Raw genomic sequence first — 22489 nt, forward strand, 5'->3', positions numbered from 1 at the left:
GTAGAGGAAAAGTGACGTGTACTTACTTTTGTTTCTTGTTCTAGTTGTTTCTTTTTTTGTTCCAGTTGTACAAGTAGATAATGTTTGAATGTCGCTATTCATATTCAATATACTCATATTCAATTAAAAGGAATGCTTTTTTGATTCTGTCTTCTTCAGTTAACTTGACACTAACAGTTATGTTTTTATACAAATATTAACCTTAATTTAATAACAAGATTGTGACAATATTTGTGCGAATCCAAATCATATGGTGGCGCCATCTCAGAAGTGGCCTTGACCTAGTTTATAATAAATGAATATGTATTTACCTAACACATAACATTTATATGGTTATATTACATTTTTGTATAACCAACTGCAGTAGTAAGTGTTTTGAAATTGCCCTAGTCTCTTCTTGTAATATTATTTAAACTTGTCTAGATTACAGCATTACGTAATATATTATACACAATTGATTTCTTTTTTGATGTTACGTTGAAAATACTTTAATTCTCTCTTATTCATTTTAATCTTGCCAATTATTGAATTTATTGTCTACATAGTTTTTGAAATCACATTGACTTTAGTTATTACGCTCTATTACGAGTACTTAATGCATAAGGTTTAAATAAAATGATGTGCTCACTTAAGTAGCCTAAAATAAATTTGCTTATCCTTTTGTCAACATGCAAATTTATAAATTCTTCGAAGGTATTTAATTTTGCTTCTTTAATTAGTTCTGAAACTGTTGAATTATTGAAGTACAGTCCTTATATTTTATTGTTCTATTTCAATACATGTCTCAAATTTTAGATTTGGGGTTTGTTTCAAATCTCCATCTAACACTTTCACTTTCGGTTTTTGCAGTATTTGCGGGTTCAAATGATTCCTTTGTATGATATTAAGCTATACTGTCCATTCATTTGGCGATAACAGTATCAATAATAATCGTCATTTGAGCTTATAATATACGTGTTCCGTTTCCTCAACAACAGTCATACATCAAGGTAGAGTTAATAATCTTATTTCTTGTGTGATATTATAAAGGCCTTTTTACACTTTGATTTTTCCACGCATACTTTATTTCCCCTTCTTTCTCAGCTCTGAAACTGGACATGTCTGTTCGTGATCGTACGATAAATAAATGATTCGTATTAAATTGTGGCAACACCGCACTCGCCATGAAAATAACAGTTATGAAGACTTGTAACATTAGAATTGCACAGACGCTTCATAAATGAATGCACCTGTGGCGATAGGCCTGGACTGCGACGTTGCCAAGTTTGTCACGCTGCGGCATTGTATTAAAGGACGCTATGTCTCTATACCACTTTATACCAATTTGGTAATAACTGTTACTATTGTATCTAATTGTTTCTTCATCCTCCACAATGCTGGAGGTGTTCACGTTTAGAATGTCTTGTCACTTCCACAACGTCCCTTGGAGTCTTCAACCCTCCGTTGTGTTGCAGCCCCATCATGATCCGGTGGCTTCTGCTCCTCGCCCTCGCCGTCGCCGTGTCCAGCACCCCCATCATCAACGCCGAGGGCGCCGTCAGCGCGGGCCGTCAGAGCACAGTGACGGGGGACCAGGCCGCCCCTGCCCAGGCAGTCGCCGCGGCACCCGCCCCCGTGGCGCCGGCCCCCGCCCCTGCCGCGCCTGACGAGGATGACGATGACGACGACGATGATGACGATGATGACGACGATGTTGACCTGGGTTTAGACGATGATGATGACGATGATGACGAGGACGACGATGATGCCGCGGCTGATGACGACGACGATGATGACGACGATGAGGACTACTTCGAAAGGTTCTTTGACGACATCCTTGGAGGTACGAATTTTATTTCAGTATAATATTAAGTATAATTTTCGGTTAATATTCGATTAGAAAATGATTTAGTAGGAATATTTTGAAGGTGTTAGTACCAATAAATTATGTCTACAGTTCTGAGCTCTAGTAGAAATTTCATATTAATTTAACCTTGTTTAAAAGATGACTTGAAAAGGTTGTTGAAATTTTTTCCATGAGACCACGATGTCCACTGTAAAGTTTACATAATTGGTTTTATGTCATAAACTCACATATACTTTAAATTGAAATTTAACTACAGTAAAAATATACTTAATCATCTAAATTAAAACACTGCAATAGTTATATATTCATATAGTTATATATAGATGCAAACAGTTATATTTTCTTATGAAATATCTTAGTTCGTGCCTGAGAGCTGGAACTCGGCATTGTCGGTCGAGAATCAGTTTTACAAAAATACTCTTTTATCTTTCTTGGCGTTTATCCTAGTTTGTCTTAAAATCTTGCTATTAACATATCAAATAAAAATTAGCCTATATAAAATAATCGGATAAAGTATGGTAGCAATTAAATTAATGATTTAAATTTAAATTTTACAATTTATTACAGTTGTGGGATGAAACCACATTATTTTTACATGTTACTGGTGTACAATTTCCTGACGGTAGCCTACACTAAAATAACTTTGAAACCGCTTGGCTGTGACCATGTAAAGTTGAGAAGTTGGCAACATTTGCTCCATATTTGGCAGCATTGTTGTAGCAGAGTTGTTAAGTATCAAGATTTCTCAGCTGGCATTTTACAGATTTAATCAATTTATAGCATGTGATATTGTCCTTAATCATTATTTTTAATTTAATGTACCAATTCATATTTATTTTCATTTGTGAAAAACTCTAATGCAATCATCGCATATAGTTAAATACATTTCAGTGCCAAAGTGTTCTACGTCTAGAAAAGTGGAGTAAAGATGATTTTCTTTAAATTATGTAATTTAATTTTAGTTATACTCTAGCGATTTATCACATTTTCGTTTACTCTGTACTTTTAGTCAAAATCAACCCGGCATTTCACTGGTTCTAGTTCTACCATTTTACCAGACATAAAATATACAACTAATCGTTAGTATTACAATCATGTATACTTTCGTATAGAAATGACAATTCCGATTTTATTACATATTAAGGTAATAATAATCTAAAATCTTGACCTAAACTGGTCACTGCCAAGGCACTCATTACAACTACGCTACTATGGCACTCTTTTAAGTTAAACTATAATTTACAGTCGGATCATAACTGATTCTAACGATAAGGTTATTTGAAATATTTGAACATGAAAATACTGACATGAAATCATATACATAATATAAAGTCTTCGTTATACATATATATACAGGGTGTCCCGGAACTCTCTACCAATATTTTAGGGCATTGTTCCTGGGTAAGAAACATATCTAAATATCATATTTAAATTGTCCGGAAGTCCTTATTTACTCAGATAGCCGCCATTTTGTTTTTTTCACTTATTAATTATTTTCTGAAGATTGGTTAAACATACGAAGTTGAAACTTTGCACAAACATTTATGACAACTAGACAAAGCTACAAAAAAATTATGACGATTTTTCAAATTCATAAAACAAAATGGCGGCTGATTAAAATTTTGTTTCTTAAATTTCTCGAAAACCGTTGATTTTACAAAAATTTTACAAGAATAACTTTTTTAAGGCAATTTTATAAAAAATCGATCGACACCTTAATCTTTAAGATCGGACGAGTATTAACTGAGATATGGCAGTTTTAGTGATACGTGACCGCTTTCAGCATGCGCTGCAACTAATATCTGGCGGTCACGTATCACTAAAACTGCCATATCTCAGTTAATACTCGTCCGATCTTAAAGATTAAGTTGTCGATCGATTTGTAATAAAATTGCCTAAAAAAAGTTATCCTTGTAAAATCTTTGTAAAATCAACGGTTTTTGAGTAATTTAAGAAACAAAATTTTAAACAGCCGCCATTTTGTTTTATGAATTTGAAAAATCGTCATAATTTTTTTGTAGCTTTGTCTAGTTGTCATAAATGTTGTTGCAAAGTTTCAACTTCGTATGTTTAATCAATTTTCAGAAAAAAATTAATAAGTGAAAAAATAAAATGGCGGCTATCTGAGTAACTAAGGACTTCCGGACAATTTAAATATGATATTTAGATATGTTTCTTACCCAGGAACAATGCCCTAAAATATTGGTGGAGAGTTCCGGGACACCCTGTATATATATAAAAATATTACCTTTTAACATAAAAAATGACAACCTTGATCGCCTGATTTATTTAGAAATTACCTTACATAATCATGGATAAGATTGAGGTATTGAAATTGTTACATATTTTTTTTATATGTTGAATCTTTGACGTATCTTTTTGGTGTTTAATTTGTTGATGGAATTTAAAAAAATATTACATTGTAAACGGACAGATAAAGTTGATCTATTAAGTACAAATTGAATATATAATATTTAGTTATTAGTTCTGACGAAATATTTAACAACATAAAGTGTCACGTAATACAATGTATAAATGAGCCTACATATATTTATATGTGTAGATAAATGTATTGTTAACAAAATAATTAACAAAATATTGTATAACTTTATTTATTTGTAAATAGTTTTAATTTACTTTTCACAAAATACGCTTTACACGAGGTTAACACAAAGAAACACCAACCGAACATATCCAGTACCATAATACATTTCCCGGGCCAATACAAGTGCCCCAGGATCAGTATCCATTACACCCCAATACTCAATACCCCAGATTGCTCGGCCATTTACATACAGCAATAGCAATAGCGATCTGCTGAACATGTTTTCAATAATCCGCCCATTTAAATGCCCCCATTAACAGAATGCGCTAGAGTTGATGTTAACATTTCTGTTTTGTTCCACTGAACGTAAATAGCCATTTAACTAATGTGAATTTTTGTTTGCTAATGGATAGAGTTAATGAAAATTCGATTAATTTATTGTGGAATTTTGTCTGATATGTTCTTAATAGAAAACTCACAGTTGTTGTTTACAAAATAACTGTAGTATTAATTATTTAATTTATGTAAGGATAACTAATTAATCTTTACTATGCTGTTTAAAGATAAATTAAAAGATGAAATTAATTATAATATTAACTACGGCTTTACAATCAATATGGATTATTTTATTTTATTACAACTGACGTTTTAATACAAATGACCATTCAGTTTAAAAACAATTGAATATAATTTACATTTCTTTTAGTTTTAATAAGTATGACATGTACAGTTAGTTTACTATCTTAGGGGCTTATACATTTTTATTCGTTTCCAAACTTGTTGTACAAATAAGGAAATAGCTGAATATATTTTTATTATGTGGCTAGGCCTAAAAATTCAGTTTTGTTTTACCGTAGACAAATATAATTATTTAATTCTATTTGTCCATGGTTTTACATAACTCATCATAGCTATAAACTGCGTGAAATTGGTCCATGGTTGAGTATTATTTTTAAATTATAAAGTAAACAAATTAACTACTATGACTTCATAATGTCTTATATTTCAATAATTTCTAACAATAATTATCATAATTGTACATTATTACTTTATCGAGAATTAAACTGGTATGCTAGTTCAAAAACGTAAATTATCTTCACAACTTGTTTCTATTCAGATTCGATACCCTTATCTGAATAAAATGCCTAATTAGTTTTTCACCCAACACAAAAACTGCAAAGCATTATTTTTTACAGAAACACTAAGGTATAATATAAAATTCAAACTGTAGAAATCATCGAGTTTTACCTTAAGAAGTGAATAATGTCCCCATTGTTGACAAAACGGGGTTTGAAAACCTACCAAGACCATCTGTGACTTTTTGTTTACCATAGAGGTTTGCTTAAAAGCCTTTGCAACTGTCAACACGTAGGACCAGCTTAGCTGCAAAACAATGCAAAGCCGTGTTCGTGTTTGTGTTTTGTGTGTTTGTGTGTTGTGTTTGCACACAATAGACTTGTGTACACTGGCATTAGTGAGATAGTGTGCGACGCATACTTCATTACCTACAGTGGGGTCAATAGTTCAATTTCACCTCGCGTGAATCGTTCCAAGCGGTCACCAATTTATTTGATTGTCAGTTTAATTTCTGTTCGACAAATTAAAACGGAAATGTTTACGTTTGCATGTTTGATTCAACTGTTGGTGTTTAAGCTTATATTTACTTAGGATCATAATCCTCAACTGAAACAATTAAGCGTCGTGTTGAAAATATCTACAACGTCAGAATTTAAAATTACGAGATTACAGTACTAATATTTATAAATAGTTTATGCAATTATGCATATAATTATGCCATTATGCAATAAATTTGAATCATGACACCAGACGTTTAGATAGTCTCAACAGTGTGTCATAATAAAATATAAGCAATAATAAAAATAACTTTGAACTATGTTGATGTTATATGTTACACAAGTAGTATATATTTTGTAGAGTAAATTAAACGTTGTTCTGTTTGTAATCACTTTACACTACAAAATATAATGAAACTCGAAGGTAAAACATAGATTAAAGGAGACCTGTCTACTCTTTAATCTATGGTTCAACATATTATTTCTACGAACTTAATAAATTATATTTAAAAATAACTTTACCATTTGATACATATTTTAGACTTGAAATTTGTTAGTTAACCGCAATGCATATAATACTCAGTACTGAAATTAATGTAAATTCAATTTTACTTCACCTAAAACAGTTCAAATATTAACATACGTTTTATTAAGATTTTTGGTAAAGTCTTATTATTTAGTTCTTACTCTTTTTATGTAAATGCAATAAACTAAATTGGAAAGCTGGATCTTTACTCAACAAGTAAATAAACTATGTTGAATGTTTTTCTATATCTATAATATTTCATTAATTGCATGAAATGTTTTAATAACAATATTTTTTTAATTCATTTCTTAACTAATTTTAAAGGTGCTTTTAAACTTGGTCAGGCTTAATTCATACACATTATGCACATGCATAATTTGTACTGTATAATACTGATTTTACTTTTCACGTGTAAAATCTTATTTGCTTCTCCTCATGATGATGGTATTATAGACGTTGGTTTTACTTGTTTCCGTGTATAATTTGTGCTTCTCTTTTTCTATGGCTTGTGGTTTGCTTTGACAAATTTAATTCAATAGTTATCACTCCAAATTGTAATTTCTTCATACGTTCTTTCGTAAATTGTCCTTTATACATTTACATTTTTATTAATAAACACGTTTACATAATGTTCCTTACTGACTGCGATTCTCACGTTTTCATCTTATCTCTAATACTTTTGTATAGCCATTTTACTTGTAACGTATCACATTCATTCTTTTGCTCTATTTGTCGTGTATTTATTCAACTTTCACTTTCATTTTCTCTCTTTTTTTGTCAATACTGTACCCATTTATATTCCTATTAACTTGCATTGTTCATTCGATTTACTTTTACCAAAGTGTAGCCTACTGTTTATCTCGGAATTTTCCTCTAGAACACTCATGATGGTAGTTAAACAAATAGTCTAGAGGCTCTTTCATTTTAGGCACCCAATTTTAGGCAATTCCAAGTGCATTTATGTACATAATTATTTAGCCATGACGTATTTTGTGGTCTATACTCTATGACTGTGACTATACATCTCACACTGATGTGTCTGTTTTAGCTTGAGCGGACTGTACAGTGACGTCATCAACGTGTATAATACCAAAGACCCGACCACGACCCGACCTGCCCACACTGCCCAAACACCACTGTTCCATCAACAATAATATTTTCAAATCAAACGAAACAGACTGTTAATTTATTTATTTATTTATTTGTAAATTATTTGTAATACTTTTGTACTTTAATAAAAAAATTACAAAGCACGTGTTTGAAAATATTATTGAATCCTTGACGGGTTTTCCGAAATTCTATTGGGATTTCCATTCACGATTTGTACTTGATTGGATCAAATAAAGAATCCTACAGTAAAGATTAGTAATTTTAAAATTCTCCAAACTCATATTCTGTATACCCTTTTCTTTAAAAGATTAACTGATTTGACATTTAATTTCACTAAGTGAAAGAATTTCGGAAACTCCCATCACCCTGACCTGCTTTACTGCTACTTGATCACTTTCATTTTCGAACACTGCTTTATACTGTTTACTGCTTTGTGAATACCACTTTTAACTTTGTTAGTTTTAAGACACTTCCTCCTGTATATAGAATGAACACACAATACTTCTTACAAAAACAATCAGGAAGTTAACGATAACATTTCAGAGTTAAAAAGTTCACATGGCTTAACACGTTTTCGTCAATTTGAGTGTGAAAAATGGTTTCGAGGGTTACCTTTGGCAGAATTCATTTGAATGCAGACAAAATATTCTTAAGCAAAAAGTAAATTCACTATTTGTTCGCAATGTAGATGTATTTGTTAAATTATTGGGAAAGGTTGTGATTAATAAATAAACCGTTTTACCTCAACATAAAAAGGAAGTTCCAAAGAGATTTTATAACCCCAATTAAAATATATTTTGTGATTTTGATGCCAAGGATTAGAAACATTAGAAGTAAATTAAAAGGAAAAGAATTAAATAAATTAATACTTAATACGAGGTTATATTTACATATAAATGCCCCAAAATTCATTACCGACACGTCGTATTAGACTAGATACCAACTAAAAGGAAATTAATTAAATTGGTAAATACTTTGACGTTATATTTACATTTAAATACCCCAGAATTAATTACATACACGAAAACTTGTGCTTTAATGCACTAAGGCAATTAACCAGATCTTATCAGCCATGTCGTGTACAGAGGGAAGGGGAGAGTTTGGGATGTATGTTTCGCTTCCTCCCTTACTGGCGAGTGTCGCCTAAAGATTAATTACGGCAGAGAGACGCGGGTTTGTAAATAATTTACCTTTTGTAAAACATTTACCTAATTTTTAATATAGCTCAAGCCAAGAGTACCATGATTAATCCAGAATGTATGAAACCTATTTTTAATAAAGGCTTGCATTAACATGGCCTGGTTTTGACAATGATACGTCAGTGTGAGTACATCCAACAAGCTTTGATGTGAAGTTTACTGTAGATTTTAACTTTAGAAATACGCTATATAATTCTAAATCCAGATTTGTACGCTGACACAATGTATGCAAGATTCAATGTCGTTAAAAGTACGAATAATGAAACAGTTTCCATTATTGAATTGAAAGTGAACACTAACAATTTTGTTCGAATTCTGAGTTAAGGGCCCAGAATGTAGTGTAGAAACAAAGGTGTCTAGTAGAAGAGGTTAAGTATAGGATAAGCTAAACATATTTTGAGACTAACTGTGTAGTTACATACCTAGACAAGTACTTTAATTGCTAGAAAGATCAAAAGCATCTTTCTAGACATTCGCATTGAAAGGCCGAATTATCAGTTAGTAATTAATTCAAAATAGAGTTAAAATCTGAGTGGTGCCTGGTTTGAGCAACACTGATAATAATTTACTGAATTTTAAATATTTATTAAATTTTATATTTGTCAAAGTAAATATTTTTCTTAAGTACTAGCATATACTGACAAACACAAGTAGACTTCTTTTCCCATTGTAAATTTTTAAACTAGTGTTTCGTGTCTAGTTCATGTTTGTGATACTGATCGCTAGTGTCGAGGAAATTTCGTTTTTATTATTTTAGTTTTAATTTCATAATTTATGCTTTACTGTTTTGTTATATAACTAGAGTACGAGTTATTGTTTATGATTATATAGTTTTATTTGTGTGAACGAAGTTTTTAATTACTGAAATAACAAACAAATTGTAAACAAAACACAACCTCTACACAACACCGAACGGAACTAACAAAACAATACAATCATTTTCAGCTGATCCACAAGAATGAGAAATATACTAAGCGAGTATCTATTATCTATGTTCATAATGTACCTCTGGTCTACAAAAACTACCTGAAAAAATACTTATGATACAATAGTTGCCAATTTACATACTACTGTTGCAAACCTCACTTTGGAAAGCAAATCAGAACTGCATAGCTTTCCCTCACAACAAACCGACAACAGTTGAGAGGTTAGTTCTCTATCCACAACAGATGACCGTGAAGCCGCTAAACAGCTGTTCTGGCCAATTTCCCACCAAAATGCATCACTTGTCAGCTGTCTGTGGAAACAGACAAGTAGCACGATTCTTCCTTCTAAACTTTCCATTTGACTAACAGTACTACAATTTCCTCGCATTATTTGATTTATTTATGTAATTTTAAATTTTGCAGTATAAAAGAAGAATACTTTAATATGTTGTTTAGGAATCGTGTAATCGTACTATATGAATATTCTGATGAGGCTCGTATGAGGTGTATTCTTAATTATCCCAAGTTGATACAGAAATTATTTATTTTAAAATCATGTTTAATATCATATACTACTTTACCTTGTGGCAAGAAAAAGTATTCCTTGATTCAAAATTGTATTGCTAAATAAACCTTTTAAGGCATAACAGGTTTTCAATTGGTAGGCCTAACATTAATTTGAATTTTTCGTCATACCAGTATTTAAATCAACCTTACCTTTGAAAGTAAAAGTAGACAATATCTTTAATAGTAGAAAAGTTAGGTATCTAATCTTACATCTATTGGCATTTTGACTCCATTGGCATTTGTTTATATTTTTGAAAGAGAAAGGTCCAACACTAGTTACTATGGGTAAACCTTTACTCTACCTACAAAATAATTTGAGCTATAATATAATTTTATAGTTTATAAACCCGGTATCTATATTAAAACCCCTTAAATATTGATTCGACAATTACTTTTTTACTTTGCTAATGAACTAGTAAAAGTCCATTAAGTGTTTAAACCACCTTCAAAATATTTTTTTGGCCATGATACTATCCCCGCTGTATCTCTTTTCAGTTAGGCGACCTAATTCTCCAACAGTACAGTCAGTTACACCAAAACTTTATTTAAAAGTATTATGTATCATAAAATAACGTTAAGTAATAAATTTACTTCAACCTATAACACTTACTTTACTAATCCGACAAATACTTTAACTCCGATTTTACAACAACATACTTAGGCTATCATTCTGCAATTGCATGATTGTGGCATTGCAGAATACTATACAGGGTGTTTGTGAACTCTCCCGAAAAAATTCATAGGATTGTTCCTTGGGTTAATACAAGAATATTTTACATTATAAACATGGGTCGCCGGAGCCTCGTTTTCCGGCTGTCCGTCTGTATGTGATTTTAACAAATGAATCCATAACTTTCAAATTCCTTAAGCGATCAACTTGAAACTTGGTACGTAAGTAGTGACAGGTAAGACTAATCTTTGCACAAAGTATCAGGTTTATAAGTTGTATTAATCCAAAATGGCGGCCATTTAAAATTTTCTTTCTTAAATAGGGTAACTCAAAAACCATCAATTTTACAAAAAAATTACAAGAATAACTTTTTTAAGTCAATTTTACTACAAATCGATTGACACCCTATTTTTTAAGATTGAATGAATATCAACTGAGATATGGCAGCTTTAGTGGTACGTGACCACTAGAGGTTAGTTGCAGTGCATAACAAAGCATGCGGCTTAAGTCTGCCACAACAATGCAACAGTCTCCGTCCGCTTTGCAAGTTATTTTTAAGCGATTTTAGATTTTTTCAAACAATAATAAAATATTACATAAGCCTAAAACTATCTTTTTTATAAATTATCTATCATTAGTATGGCTTAGAAGTTGCACACCTTTTTACTGTATTTAAATAAACACAAAACACTCAAACGTTTTGTGTCAGCTGTGGTGAAGTCAACGTACATGTTTACAAACTAATCAGCTGATTTTATTGTGACCTGAAAATGTTATTATTTATTCTTCATCACTTTTAAAGTGTACACTCAGTGTAAAAAGGTAGAGTAACTGACTTTATTACATAAAGTCTTTCTTTGAATAAAAACTTTTAGGGTTATGTAATATTTTATTATTGTTTGAAATAATCTAAAATCACTTAAAAATAACTTGCAAAGCGGACGGAGACTGTTGCATTGTTGTGGCAGACTTAAGCCGCATGCTTTGTTATGCACTGCAACTAACCTCTAGTGGTCACGTACCACTATAGCTGCCATCTCAGTTGATATTCGTCCAATCTTAAAATACGCCCGCCGCAGCAAACCTGCAGACTAAGCGAATTTCCATTTGACTGATTGGATTTACACTGAAATTTCTACCTACTTAAAAATATAACATTCATTCCCTATTTAAATAGAATTAGATAAACAAGTACTTAGGTTTGCTGCATCAGGGAGGGTAAAACTGTTTTTTTTTTTTGTAAAATGTTAATAGTTAGTAAGAAATAAAAACATATTCCAAATTTGATCAAAATATGTTCATAAACAAGCAAACTACAACAGTTTACTTATTCTCCATAAGAATAACATGGGAATTTTAAATTTACAATTTTTTGGAATTTTCTCCGTAACCATTAGGCGCATAATAACGCTTCAATATACTAAATTATTTGTTTTTTAAGCTCTACAAAATGGTTTGGAAAGAAATTGCTAAATTTTATTTTTTTTGGGTCAAAAATGGGAAAAGCCTTTTTTTTTACCCCATAAAACGCCCCGTAAACCTCCGTTACGTTCGAATAAACGTAGGTTTACACGTTTGTACCAAATTTCATCAAAATCGGATCATTTTTGCTCGAGTTATCGTGCTAACGGACACACACATATATATATATTAAATATATAAACATATAAATATATATATATATATATATATATATATATATGAATTGGAACGGATGGTGTTTTTGGCCTCTAGGGACCTCAAAACGAAAAAAAATCGGTCCCGCGTCCAGGTCTTACCATGAGTACTACGGTAATAGCTTATTCCCTATATGGGAAATTCGCTAAAATAGGGTGTCAATCGATTTGTAGTAAAATTGCCTTAAAAAAGTTATTCATGTAAAGTTTTTGTAAAATCGATGGTTTTTGAGTTATTTAAGAAAGAAAATTTTAAATGGCCGCCATTTTGGATTGGTACAACTTATAAACCTGATACTTTGTGTAAAGATTAGTCTTTTTTGTCACTACTTACGTACCAAGTTTCAAGTTGATCGCTTAAGGAATTCGAAAGTTATGGATTCATTTGTTAAAATCACATACAGACGGACAGCCGGAAAACGAGGCTCCGGCGACCCATGTTTATAATGTAAAATATTCTTGTATTAACCCAAGGAACAATCCTGTAAATTTTTTCGAGAGAGTTCACAAACACCCTTCAGCTAGGAATGGATGGGATTGTACTTACCAAAAACTTCTGCTCTTCTCTCTTGAACACCAATTTTATAAATAGTTATAAGTGATAGGAGAAGGCAGAGCCATCCCTTCAAATAATAGATCAAACTCGTTAGCAAATAATTGTTCCTTTGACATTGACATTCTGAGCATATTTCAGAGACTACACGGATCTTAAAAACCACAACACATAGAGTACATCTTGATTTTTTAGTTCTTTTTACTAATATAAATATGTAGCAAAACACTTTTCAAACCACAAAAATAATGTAAATATTTTCATTTCATCTTATTAAATATAACCAGCTGTTCCCATAATTAATAGTGCAGATTTAAAGTATGGGTCTGACTTAGGGGAGGTACGAATGAGGCATTTAGTTCAAAATTCCTCCGTGAACAGCGCTGTAGTAGAGAGCACTTTGGCAATGAAGGTTTACTAATCGCAAAAATAGTTCTGTTCATAAAATAAAATTATAAATGCCTCAAATTCATTTTTATTATTTTTTTAATTATAAAATTAAACTATCATAACCTAACCGAACTAACCAAACTTGCTGATAAAGAAATAATATAACAAAAGTTTAGTAATCGGAAAAATAATTCTGTTTATTAAATAAAACTAGAAATTGCTCAATTAAAATTTTATAATGACTTAATAATAAAATTAAACTGTAATAACCGAACCAAACCAACCAAACTTGCTGATAATAAAAACATCTTGGACAAAAAGTTAATGCAACAAGCGAGATTTGAACCCGGGACCTACAGCATATCAGCCCGGCACGCTAACCATTAGACCACCGAGGCCTATGGCTATCTACCGTTTTAATACGCAAATGGCGTTCCCACAGCTAAAAAGAAGCCCACAGCTGTCATCGTAGCCTCTTCTATACCTCCCCTGAGTAAATACCTTTAAAGTATTGACATGTTAAAAATGTAAACAAATATTTTCTCCATAAGGATAACATGAGAAGCCTGATCATGTATGTATGTACATGTATAAATTAGTAGATGTATTCAGGCTGTGAAAAACTCTTGCACAAATGTAATCTGTTTTCTATTCAAATTTATCATTAAAGTGACGTACATTGGTTTTGTTTAACCACTTCAAGTCCATGAAATTTCCTAATTTAATTGCATCATTAGTTTTAATTTATAGTAAGCATGTTCTGTTGTTAAAGGTTCCCCGTCTCGGTAAACCTCGTATTGGAAGCGGTAAAAGTACTTGAAGTTTTTTACTTTCTGGTGTCATTCAGAACTTTAAAGACGATATAAAATTGTGATAAGCTAAATTTTTTGCCCTAAAAGCGAAATATACCATCTTGCGCCAACTACTCCAGGGAGCTATCCGATACGTTCATTAACTGCATCAAGTGGCGGCCCTCTATGACTATAATTGAGTAGGTTAAGTTAGGTTAGGTTAGGTTAGGTTAAGTTAGGTCAGGTTAGGTTAGGATGACACGTAATTAACGACATTCCTTCTGCGTGCAACTCACCACTTCCTGGCTTGGACTTGGCGCAACCAAGGAAAATTTTTGGGACCGTTTGAGGGCTTGGCGCAATTAAGGAACTCTTTGGCGCAATTAATGCACGACCAAAATGAAACTGTTAGGTTACTTGTGAAACGAGAGCATTCTAATAGTTTTCTCACTAGCTCGTTTACCTTTGAGGACCTTTACTGGACCAATTATAATCATTAGAGATAACAAGGGGACGTCTGATTAGTTTTGTGTGTCAGGTGCAAGTGTAGGAAGGCAGGGGAAGTAACGGTAAAGGATTGATTCGTTCTGTAGAGACGTGTCTTCCTCATCCTCTGCACATACACACTACTGTCCGCGACATATCTGGTTGGCAAGACCAGGGTTTGGACCGTTCCGCTACAAATATGTTAATTACCAAAGGCGTCGAAACTAAAAAATATTTATCAACAACACATTTTTGTAACATGAAAAACAACAGCTGTTCATCGGAGCGATCTTTTACATGTCATCTATTTCAAAGCTTCTAAAATTCATAATTTACGTTCTTTTAGGATTTGCTACCCATCTTCTTGAAACTAGATGGTTTAGGCTTCCTTCATCTCTGGATACTAAATTACTTGGATACTGTCTGCTAAAATATTACTGCATAATATCGGTACAGCAAAACATTAGGAATATTTTTTTAAAAGAGCATTAAGAATAACTTTTTAAAAATAGAATTAGATGAACATGTTTTTCTAAAAGTTGCAAGTTTGGACAGATTATAATCTCTTTATTTTTTACTCAGTAAAAAGTATAGTAAATAAATAAATAAAACAGCAACTGCCAATAATGCTCACAACTGCTACACAAAGTCACATCAATTGGAAACATAAATTACAATTTTTTTATAACTTTTATTGGAACACATTTTTGTTCTTACCCACACATAATATTAAAAAATAAACTATAGTCAAACAAAGATTTTTTTTCATTATTCATGAGCATGTTTTTCCATCCCTCTGTAAGAAAACACCTAACCATTATTAAACTCATAAAAACTAAATTATTGTTTTACTTCACCTAATTATCATGGTAAACAATTTTTATACAATAGTATTCATAATATAAGCCTAAATATTTATCATTGATTCCTAAAGTGCTACATGTTTAGCCTACACGAAATAATATAAAGATATTTTCATTACTCAAAATATACTATCAAATATTTGAGAAAGTAGAAAAACTGTGAATTTATTTTAAAAGAACATATTAGTACCGGTACATGATTTCTTTGTACATTGAACAGCAAAAGTCTCAAAGGATGAAGTCCTAACGATATTCTTTCAAACAAGTTTCTTAACAAGCACTTAAGGATCAAAAGATACTGGGCACAAGATCTACTGCTATGCATCTTACTTTTCATAACTTTCATCATGTATCAATAATAAATATTGTACTGTAAACAAACAGGCTAGTAAAAAAATAGCTTTATATAATTGCCCAAGAACCGTTGGAATAACTGCATTATTAAAACTTGCAATAACATATTACGAAATGCGTGATACAACATGAACAAACACAATAAGACTTGTTTATGCCAAAAAAATAAATCGTGAACAATTTAGGGAATACAATCACGATGACTTTTCACAATTATAACTTTTATAATAACCTGGGAATTTAAGTTAGAGTCTCTACTGATAAATCATAGTCGTAGCCGCATCACTTAATATTTTGTTTTTGAATACACATCGAAAACAGAAGGGCTCTTAATTAAAAAGATACGTTATATTCACACTTTTAACCTAAAACTATTCTCGTATATATATTACTTAGTATTAAGACTTCAGGTTCATACTAAGAAGTTAAAAGAGCGTAAACTGTAAAAAATATGATCGTTAAACAAAGGCGTTTGAAACTGAATAGTTTATACCAGAAAGGGGCTATCACTGAGCTATAATTCTAACTGGAGGTAGCACTGAATGTCAAAGATGCGTGTCGCCAGCCGCCATGTTTGCGTGAGTCTGGTGTCATAAGAAGCCATATTATTGCTATAACTATTATTATACTTGGCTTAAAATACCTACTTTGTATGGTCGCCATTTCAAAGAAAATTATTAAAGTATTAAAAGTATTCAAGTATGACAAAAATACTCACTGCTATACCAACCTAGTTATAAGAAGCCATGTTATTGATATGGTAAGAAAACTTACTGCTATACCAACCTAACAAAATCAGCGACTCGCTTTTGACAGACTTCTGCCATGGCAGTGCTACCTCCAGTTATAATTTTAGCTCAGTGGGGGCTATACCTGAAACATTTAGTTATTGGTGGAATATTTAATTGTTGATTGATTGTGTGTTAGATAATCGTGATCTTAAAAATGGGCAAAATTGACATTGAAACTATGAGATCCGAAATCGTAAGAATAATGAAATTAGGGACAACGAGTGGTTTTATTTTATATTTCGTTTCCAACAAATAAAACTCCACACTAAAAAGGAGAAAACCTGGACTTTATTTGTCGAGTTTACCGTAAATGTGGTTTTCATAACGAGAGCGGAGAGCGGCTGTTACGGTTGGTATCACTGATTTCAGTAGCTGTCACGGTGGCAACACTGCTGTGAGGAACAGCTGACCGTGACAATCAGCTGTTGACGCTTATTGTTGCAACACGTGCCACTGCCACTACTCACCCATCTGCCTCGTTAAAGTTACTTTTAACTTACTTTCTTCTCCAAAATAATATTTTCTAAACATTTAAATTAATGTAGACATTTTCCGTGCGCATTTTACAAAAAAAATTAATATAGTTAATCTATTTCGCCTTAAAATATAATATTTGAAATAACAAAATATCATTTGAAATTTGAAGGTTTACCACGGATATTAGCGGATCATAAAACGAATCATAAACATAAACAAATACAAATTACTCCGTCAACTCAAAATAGAAACTAGTGCTGTAATAACATTCGTAGGTTGAGGAGCAAAATAAAATATAAATAGAAAACAAACTAAAAAAATATAATGCCACAGGAGTTTACCTGTATAGTTTATATCTCGCATGACATTAAATTCTCTTTTCACTGTGACTTAAAATTACATCACCTCCTTATCTGCTTGAGCTAAAACAATTGAAGGATGAAGATAGGTTAATTTATAAGTAAAAGCTTGAGGAGTATGTTTTATCCATGGTAAAAGTAATTATGAATGGGAAAATAAAACAGTATTTTCCAGCATACGATCTCATACTATGCTGTACAACTTAATAAGACCTTTTGGTGCTACAACGGAAATACAATTACGGTACGTTTGTCTGGCAGGATGGATGAGCTGCCAAGGTGTGTAAGACATTTAACCATGTTATACACTCCACCTACGTTAACCTAAAACATAATATAAACAGAAGTCAGGTTGCAATAGCATCCTTAAACGTCAATGGGATATAAAATTGCATATCTTTGATATAAGACCAAGGTATAAAGATTTAAAATGAATTACACTTTTAATATCACAGCATGTCACACCTCGCCCTTTGAATTAAAGAAATCTCTAATCCACTTTGAGTGATAGCAGAAAAGTATAAAGTTTATCTACGTCCAAACGCTAAAGATAGCCACAAATGCATAAATATAATTTTAACAATTGGTTTACAAAAAGCTATTTAGGACAGTCGATAACGCATTCTGGAGATACAATATCATGCATTGTTAGATGTTAAACCTTAAACAAATTAGGACAAATTATATCCAGTTTCATTTTATGTCGCTTCAAAATTGTGTACTGCAGATTTCATTTCAGGACCAAATAACTTTCTAGCCACTAAAATAGTAGAAATGCAGTAGTAGAAAATAGTAGAAACTAAAATAGTAGTAAAATAGTAGAAAATGCATGTTCTTTTTTGTTTATTGGTTCATGTTGAGTTTATTTTTAGCATTTTCATGACATTACTTACACAAACTTTTTTAATAAGTGACGTAATCATTGTAATATCAAATAAACAAACAAACTAATTAAACAAATGTTTTACCATAAATTCTTCTTCGGGGATTAATAAATTTAACATTCAACAAAAGTTAATTTAGTCAACAAAATATTACAACAATACTAACCGGCTGTGATTTTTCCCGAAACTGAGCTCTCCCAGAAGTTCTACAGTATTCACGATGTCAGTGGTGTTTTGCGATTGTAACACAAATTAACTTCTTCCTCAACTCTCTATAGGTTTCTTGTCACTCATTGTTCAGTCTCTTCACTTTCTATCGATTTCGACGCTTCTACGAATCCTTTTTACACCTCCAGCTGTCCTGGTTTTGATTTGAGCTACAATGGTTGGATGAGGTATAATTAATATCTGAAATAAATCCAAGTTGGGACTTTTCCTTTAATTCACTATCACTAGTTTGTAGAGTAATAGATTATTAGTAACTGGTGTACATGTTGCTCGAAATCGAGCAATTGCAAAGAAGTAAAGTAGTTACAGTATTTAAAAACAAATAATTAACTTATTTAAAAACGAATAAAAGTCATAATTTCCGATGAGTTTAAAAGACTCAGCTCATAGATTACGTGACTAACATGCTAACAGTTACATATAATCAACATTTCTAGTAAATATTTGATCATTTTTCAAAAGCTGATCTGGTTTTTTAGTATATTCTACATATCTTTCCCACTTATAGCCGCATTAGGTGGTCCAGGTTGATCTTCGTCAATGATAATGTAGTCTGCATAGTACTACCCGTTGTCGCTAGTATGTTTACAAATTTCAGTAATTTTTTATAGCGATGACATTTTGTTTACATTACTTAAGAACTGTCTGATTTTCTGCATAACCTCTGTCATAATTTTATTTGCTTCAATTGGCATTAATTTGGCTACCTAATTACTGTTATAACGTAAGTTATATTTACCTGAAAAAAAAATGCAGAATTGAAAGGCCAAATGTCGTTCAGATGGTTTTTGTTTCCCTTAAATGTGAATAATGCAAATCCTTCAGTGAAAGTTTTTATTAAGGTTTCTTGGATGTAGTCGTTTTATTTTAAAATCACTTGACTTTTATAAAAACATATATTTAATGTCCTTGCCGTACCAGTTTAATTCAGCCCTAGAGTGTTTTCCTTTGCCAATCATCATAAAGTTAAGTCAGTGTTAACTACAAAATAGTAACACTTTGGCTAACATCCCTGTTCATTGTTTGTGGGAATCTTCATATTGTAAATGCTCTTCATTATTTAGGATGATAACGATTGTAAATGGTTTTTTTTATCTCTATTTTTTCTACTTGGTGGTGTTCTATGACTCCTATGTTTCCATGGTAAAAAATCGGTTCTTTCAATTATTGCTCAAGAAATACAGTACCCTGTCAATTCATTTTTCTTTTTTGGTAAAATAAATCAAATTGCCCAGGCTTTCTCGATTGTTTACATCGGAATAAAGTACGAATGTAAATTAAAGTAGCAAATATTTAATTTCAACCAAATCAGTAAATGTAACCTATGCGTTTCGTTGAATTGGAAAATAAATAACAGCAATTAAATTATACAGCTGATCAAAATGTAAACAATTATGTTCTTCATAAGGATAACATGGGAACTTTCAAAGCCACTGGGGCAGAGCCCAAGGGGCTTTTTCGAAAATGTAAGGCCAGTTTGCAAATCTACGCGACACGCTCTTTCCAATAAGACGTCAATGGATAAAATCGGTTAAGAAATGGCGAAGGAGTTCAACCGACAAAGTTTCATGTAGCGTATTAATTATATAGATAGAAGTGGTAGTTAGGTTAGGTTAGTATGGAGTTTAACATAGAGTAAGAAATACGTAACCTAACCTAGCCTAACCTAACCTAACCACATTTCACTAGTTGTTGTGAATTAACGGAAAAGGTCCTTAAAGCTTTTTGTGACTGGAAATTTTTAATTTTTAGCCAGATTTGAAAAATGTGTTTTTTTTTAGATGTAATGTGAGGCTGTCCCCCGCAGAATTCCAGAAGGGCAAACTCTAATGCGTTTTTATTACACAAGTGACACGTTAGGCATTCTAGTTTTTAAGTATCCAGATTATCAAATTCAACATAATTTATCAGTCTGATGCTCAGTACCTGAAAACGGACAATACTAATACCTATTACAATTTTTGGGATACAAAAGGGATTTATGAGTAACTAGAAGTCATACCCGTCCTTCGTACGGGGTTGGCATATAAGTATAAAATGATTATTCCAGTTATACTCAAGCTTTGCGTTTGCAATAGGGGAGGACACAGTTTGATAAAATTTGCTTCTTTAAATTTACAGTATACTATAGTATGACACATCTACAATAGTCATAATGTTCTACCACTTCACCTAAACAATAGATAAAAACAAATTATAAAAAAATTGCTAAATATCACTAATTATTCATGAAATAAAAAAATAAACATAACTGTAAACAATCCTACTTTGACAGTTCTCATTGCTAATCACAGTTTTTTACTGCTGCTCAGTTCAAATTAGCTGTTTTCATAAATGCAAAAAAATAATAGTGCTGCACCCTGTTGGTGAATATTATAACTTTTTAATGCTTTTGCAAATCATAGAACCAACTTTTTCAGTTGAAACAGCTGACTAAATTCTTTAATTCTCTTTAAATATGAATACTCATAAGGTTAACATGGGGAACTACAGAGCCACTGGGGCGGAGCCCGAATGGATTTTTGAGATAAGAATATGTCTATATGTTAATCAGGAATGTGACCTATCATCATGCCAAATCTCAGCCCAATTCGTCCAGTGGTTAATGCGTGATTGAACTTCAAACAAACGAACACACAAACTTTCACATTTATAATATTAGTAAGATTTACATAATAAAAGCTTGTATTTGAAAAGTTTAAATGTGTAAAAATAGAAACACAAACATACGGTATTAAATTTTCTGCAGTCTTTTTCATCAGCTGAGTGCACTCAAGCTAAACGATTTCTAGAAAAACATATCAAAGTGTACAATCTTGGTTGATTGCGTTGTCTTATAACCGATACATTAACTTGCAATCAAGGTATTGTATTAAAATTTAATTCATTTCAAATCAATCTTTGTTAAAATTATATTTTTGTGTCAAATCACTTTCATTGGTTTGTGTTCTAGTTAATTGGTCATTGGTTACGAGATTGACAAAACGTATCACTGAGATTACAAGGTGTAGCTAATTTAATCCGTATGAGGTGTGAAATATTTGGTGTTTGCTGAGTTAGGTGTTTTGAAATATAAATATTTTAACTGGTTTATTAGTAATCTTAGCATAGCGAAGCTTCAAAAGAAGTAAAATTACACACTAACATAGTGATCAAGGTCTATGAACTTACAGTTATAAATCTTGCCACAAGTGAATGCATACAAAGAATCATTTCATATCAAGGGTTGTTAACCTGGAAAGTTCTGGGATTGTTCTATCAAACACGTTTTTAATTCCATTTAAACCCTTACCTAAGAGATTTTTAAGTGTTGTAATTTGGAGTAAATTTGATACTTTTGGGTTAGCCTATATTTGTATAAATAAAAAATGTACAGGTTTTAGTAGGCAAGAAAGTCTTATAAATATATGAAAATCATAACTCAGGAGCTTTTGACAAAATAGGGAATGTAAGGAATAAAAAAATTGTAAAATAAAAGTTCAAGATGGAATTTTACCTTTTTTTGGGTTGCACAGTAGTGTAGCGAAAGAAATATTTGTGAAGGTAGTGGAAATAGTGCTCATACTAAGAATTCGACAGGTACAGTTATTTAGTAGATTATAAGAAAGTCACCAAATTGATCTTGAGACTCTAGTTCGCAACTAGACCAGCTGTCTTTCCAGAAAAAGCATGTT

The 22489-nt window shown here is 31.8% G+C and overlaps 1 protein-coding gene across 1 annotated transcript in view; it reads left to right on the plus strand.

Moving 5' to 3' along the window:
* LOC129000498 (protein PFC0760c-like) overlaps positions 1–22489 on the plus strand; it is a 51562-nt gene that overhangs the window by 10768 nt on the left and 18305 nt on the right. The window contains exon 2 of the mRNA XM_054427460.1: positions 1455–1822. Within this exon, the coding sequence (XP_054283435.1) occupies positions 1462–1822 (361 nt within the window). The 5' untranslated portion in view covers positions 1455–1461. The remainder of the gene's footprint in view (positions 1–1454; positions 1823–22489) is intronic.

Source organism: Macrosteles quadrilineatus, unplaced genomic scaffold (assembly GCF_028750875.1).
Source record: "Macrosteles quadrilineatus isolate MER2022 unplaced genomic scaffold, UCM_ALF_1.0 Scaffold_8__2_contigs__length_117827958, whole genome shotgun sequence".
NCBI classification, from domain to species: Eukaryota; Metazoa; Arthropoda; class Insecta; order Hemiptera; family Cicadellidae; genus Macrosteles; species Macrosteles quadrilineatus.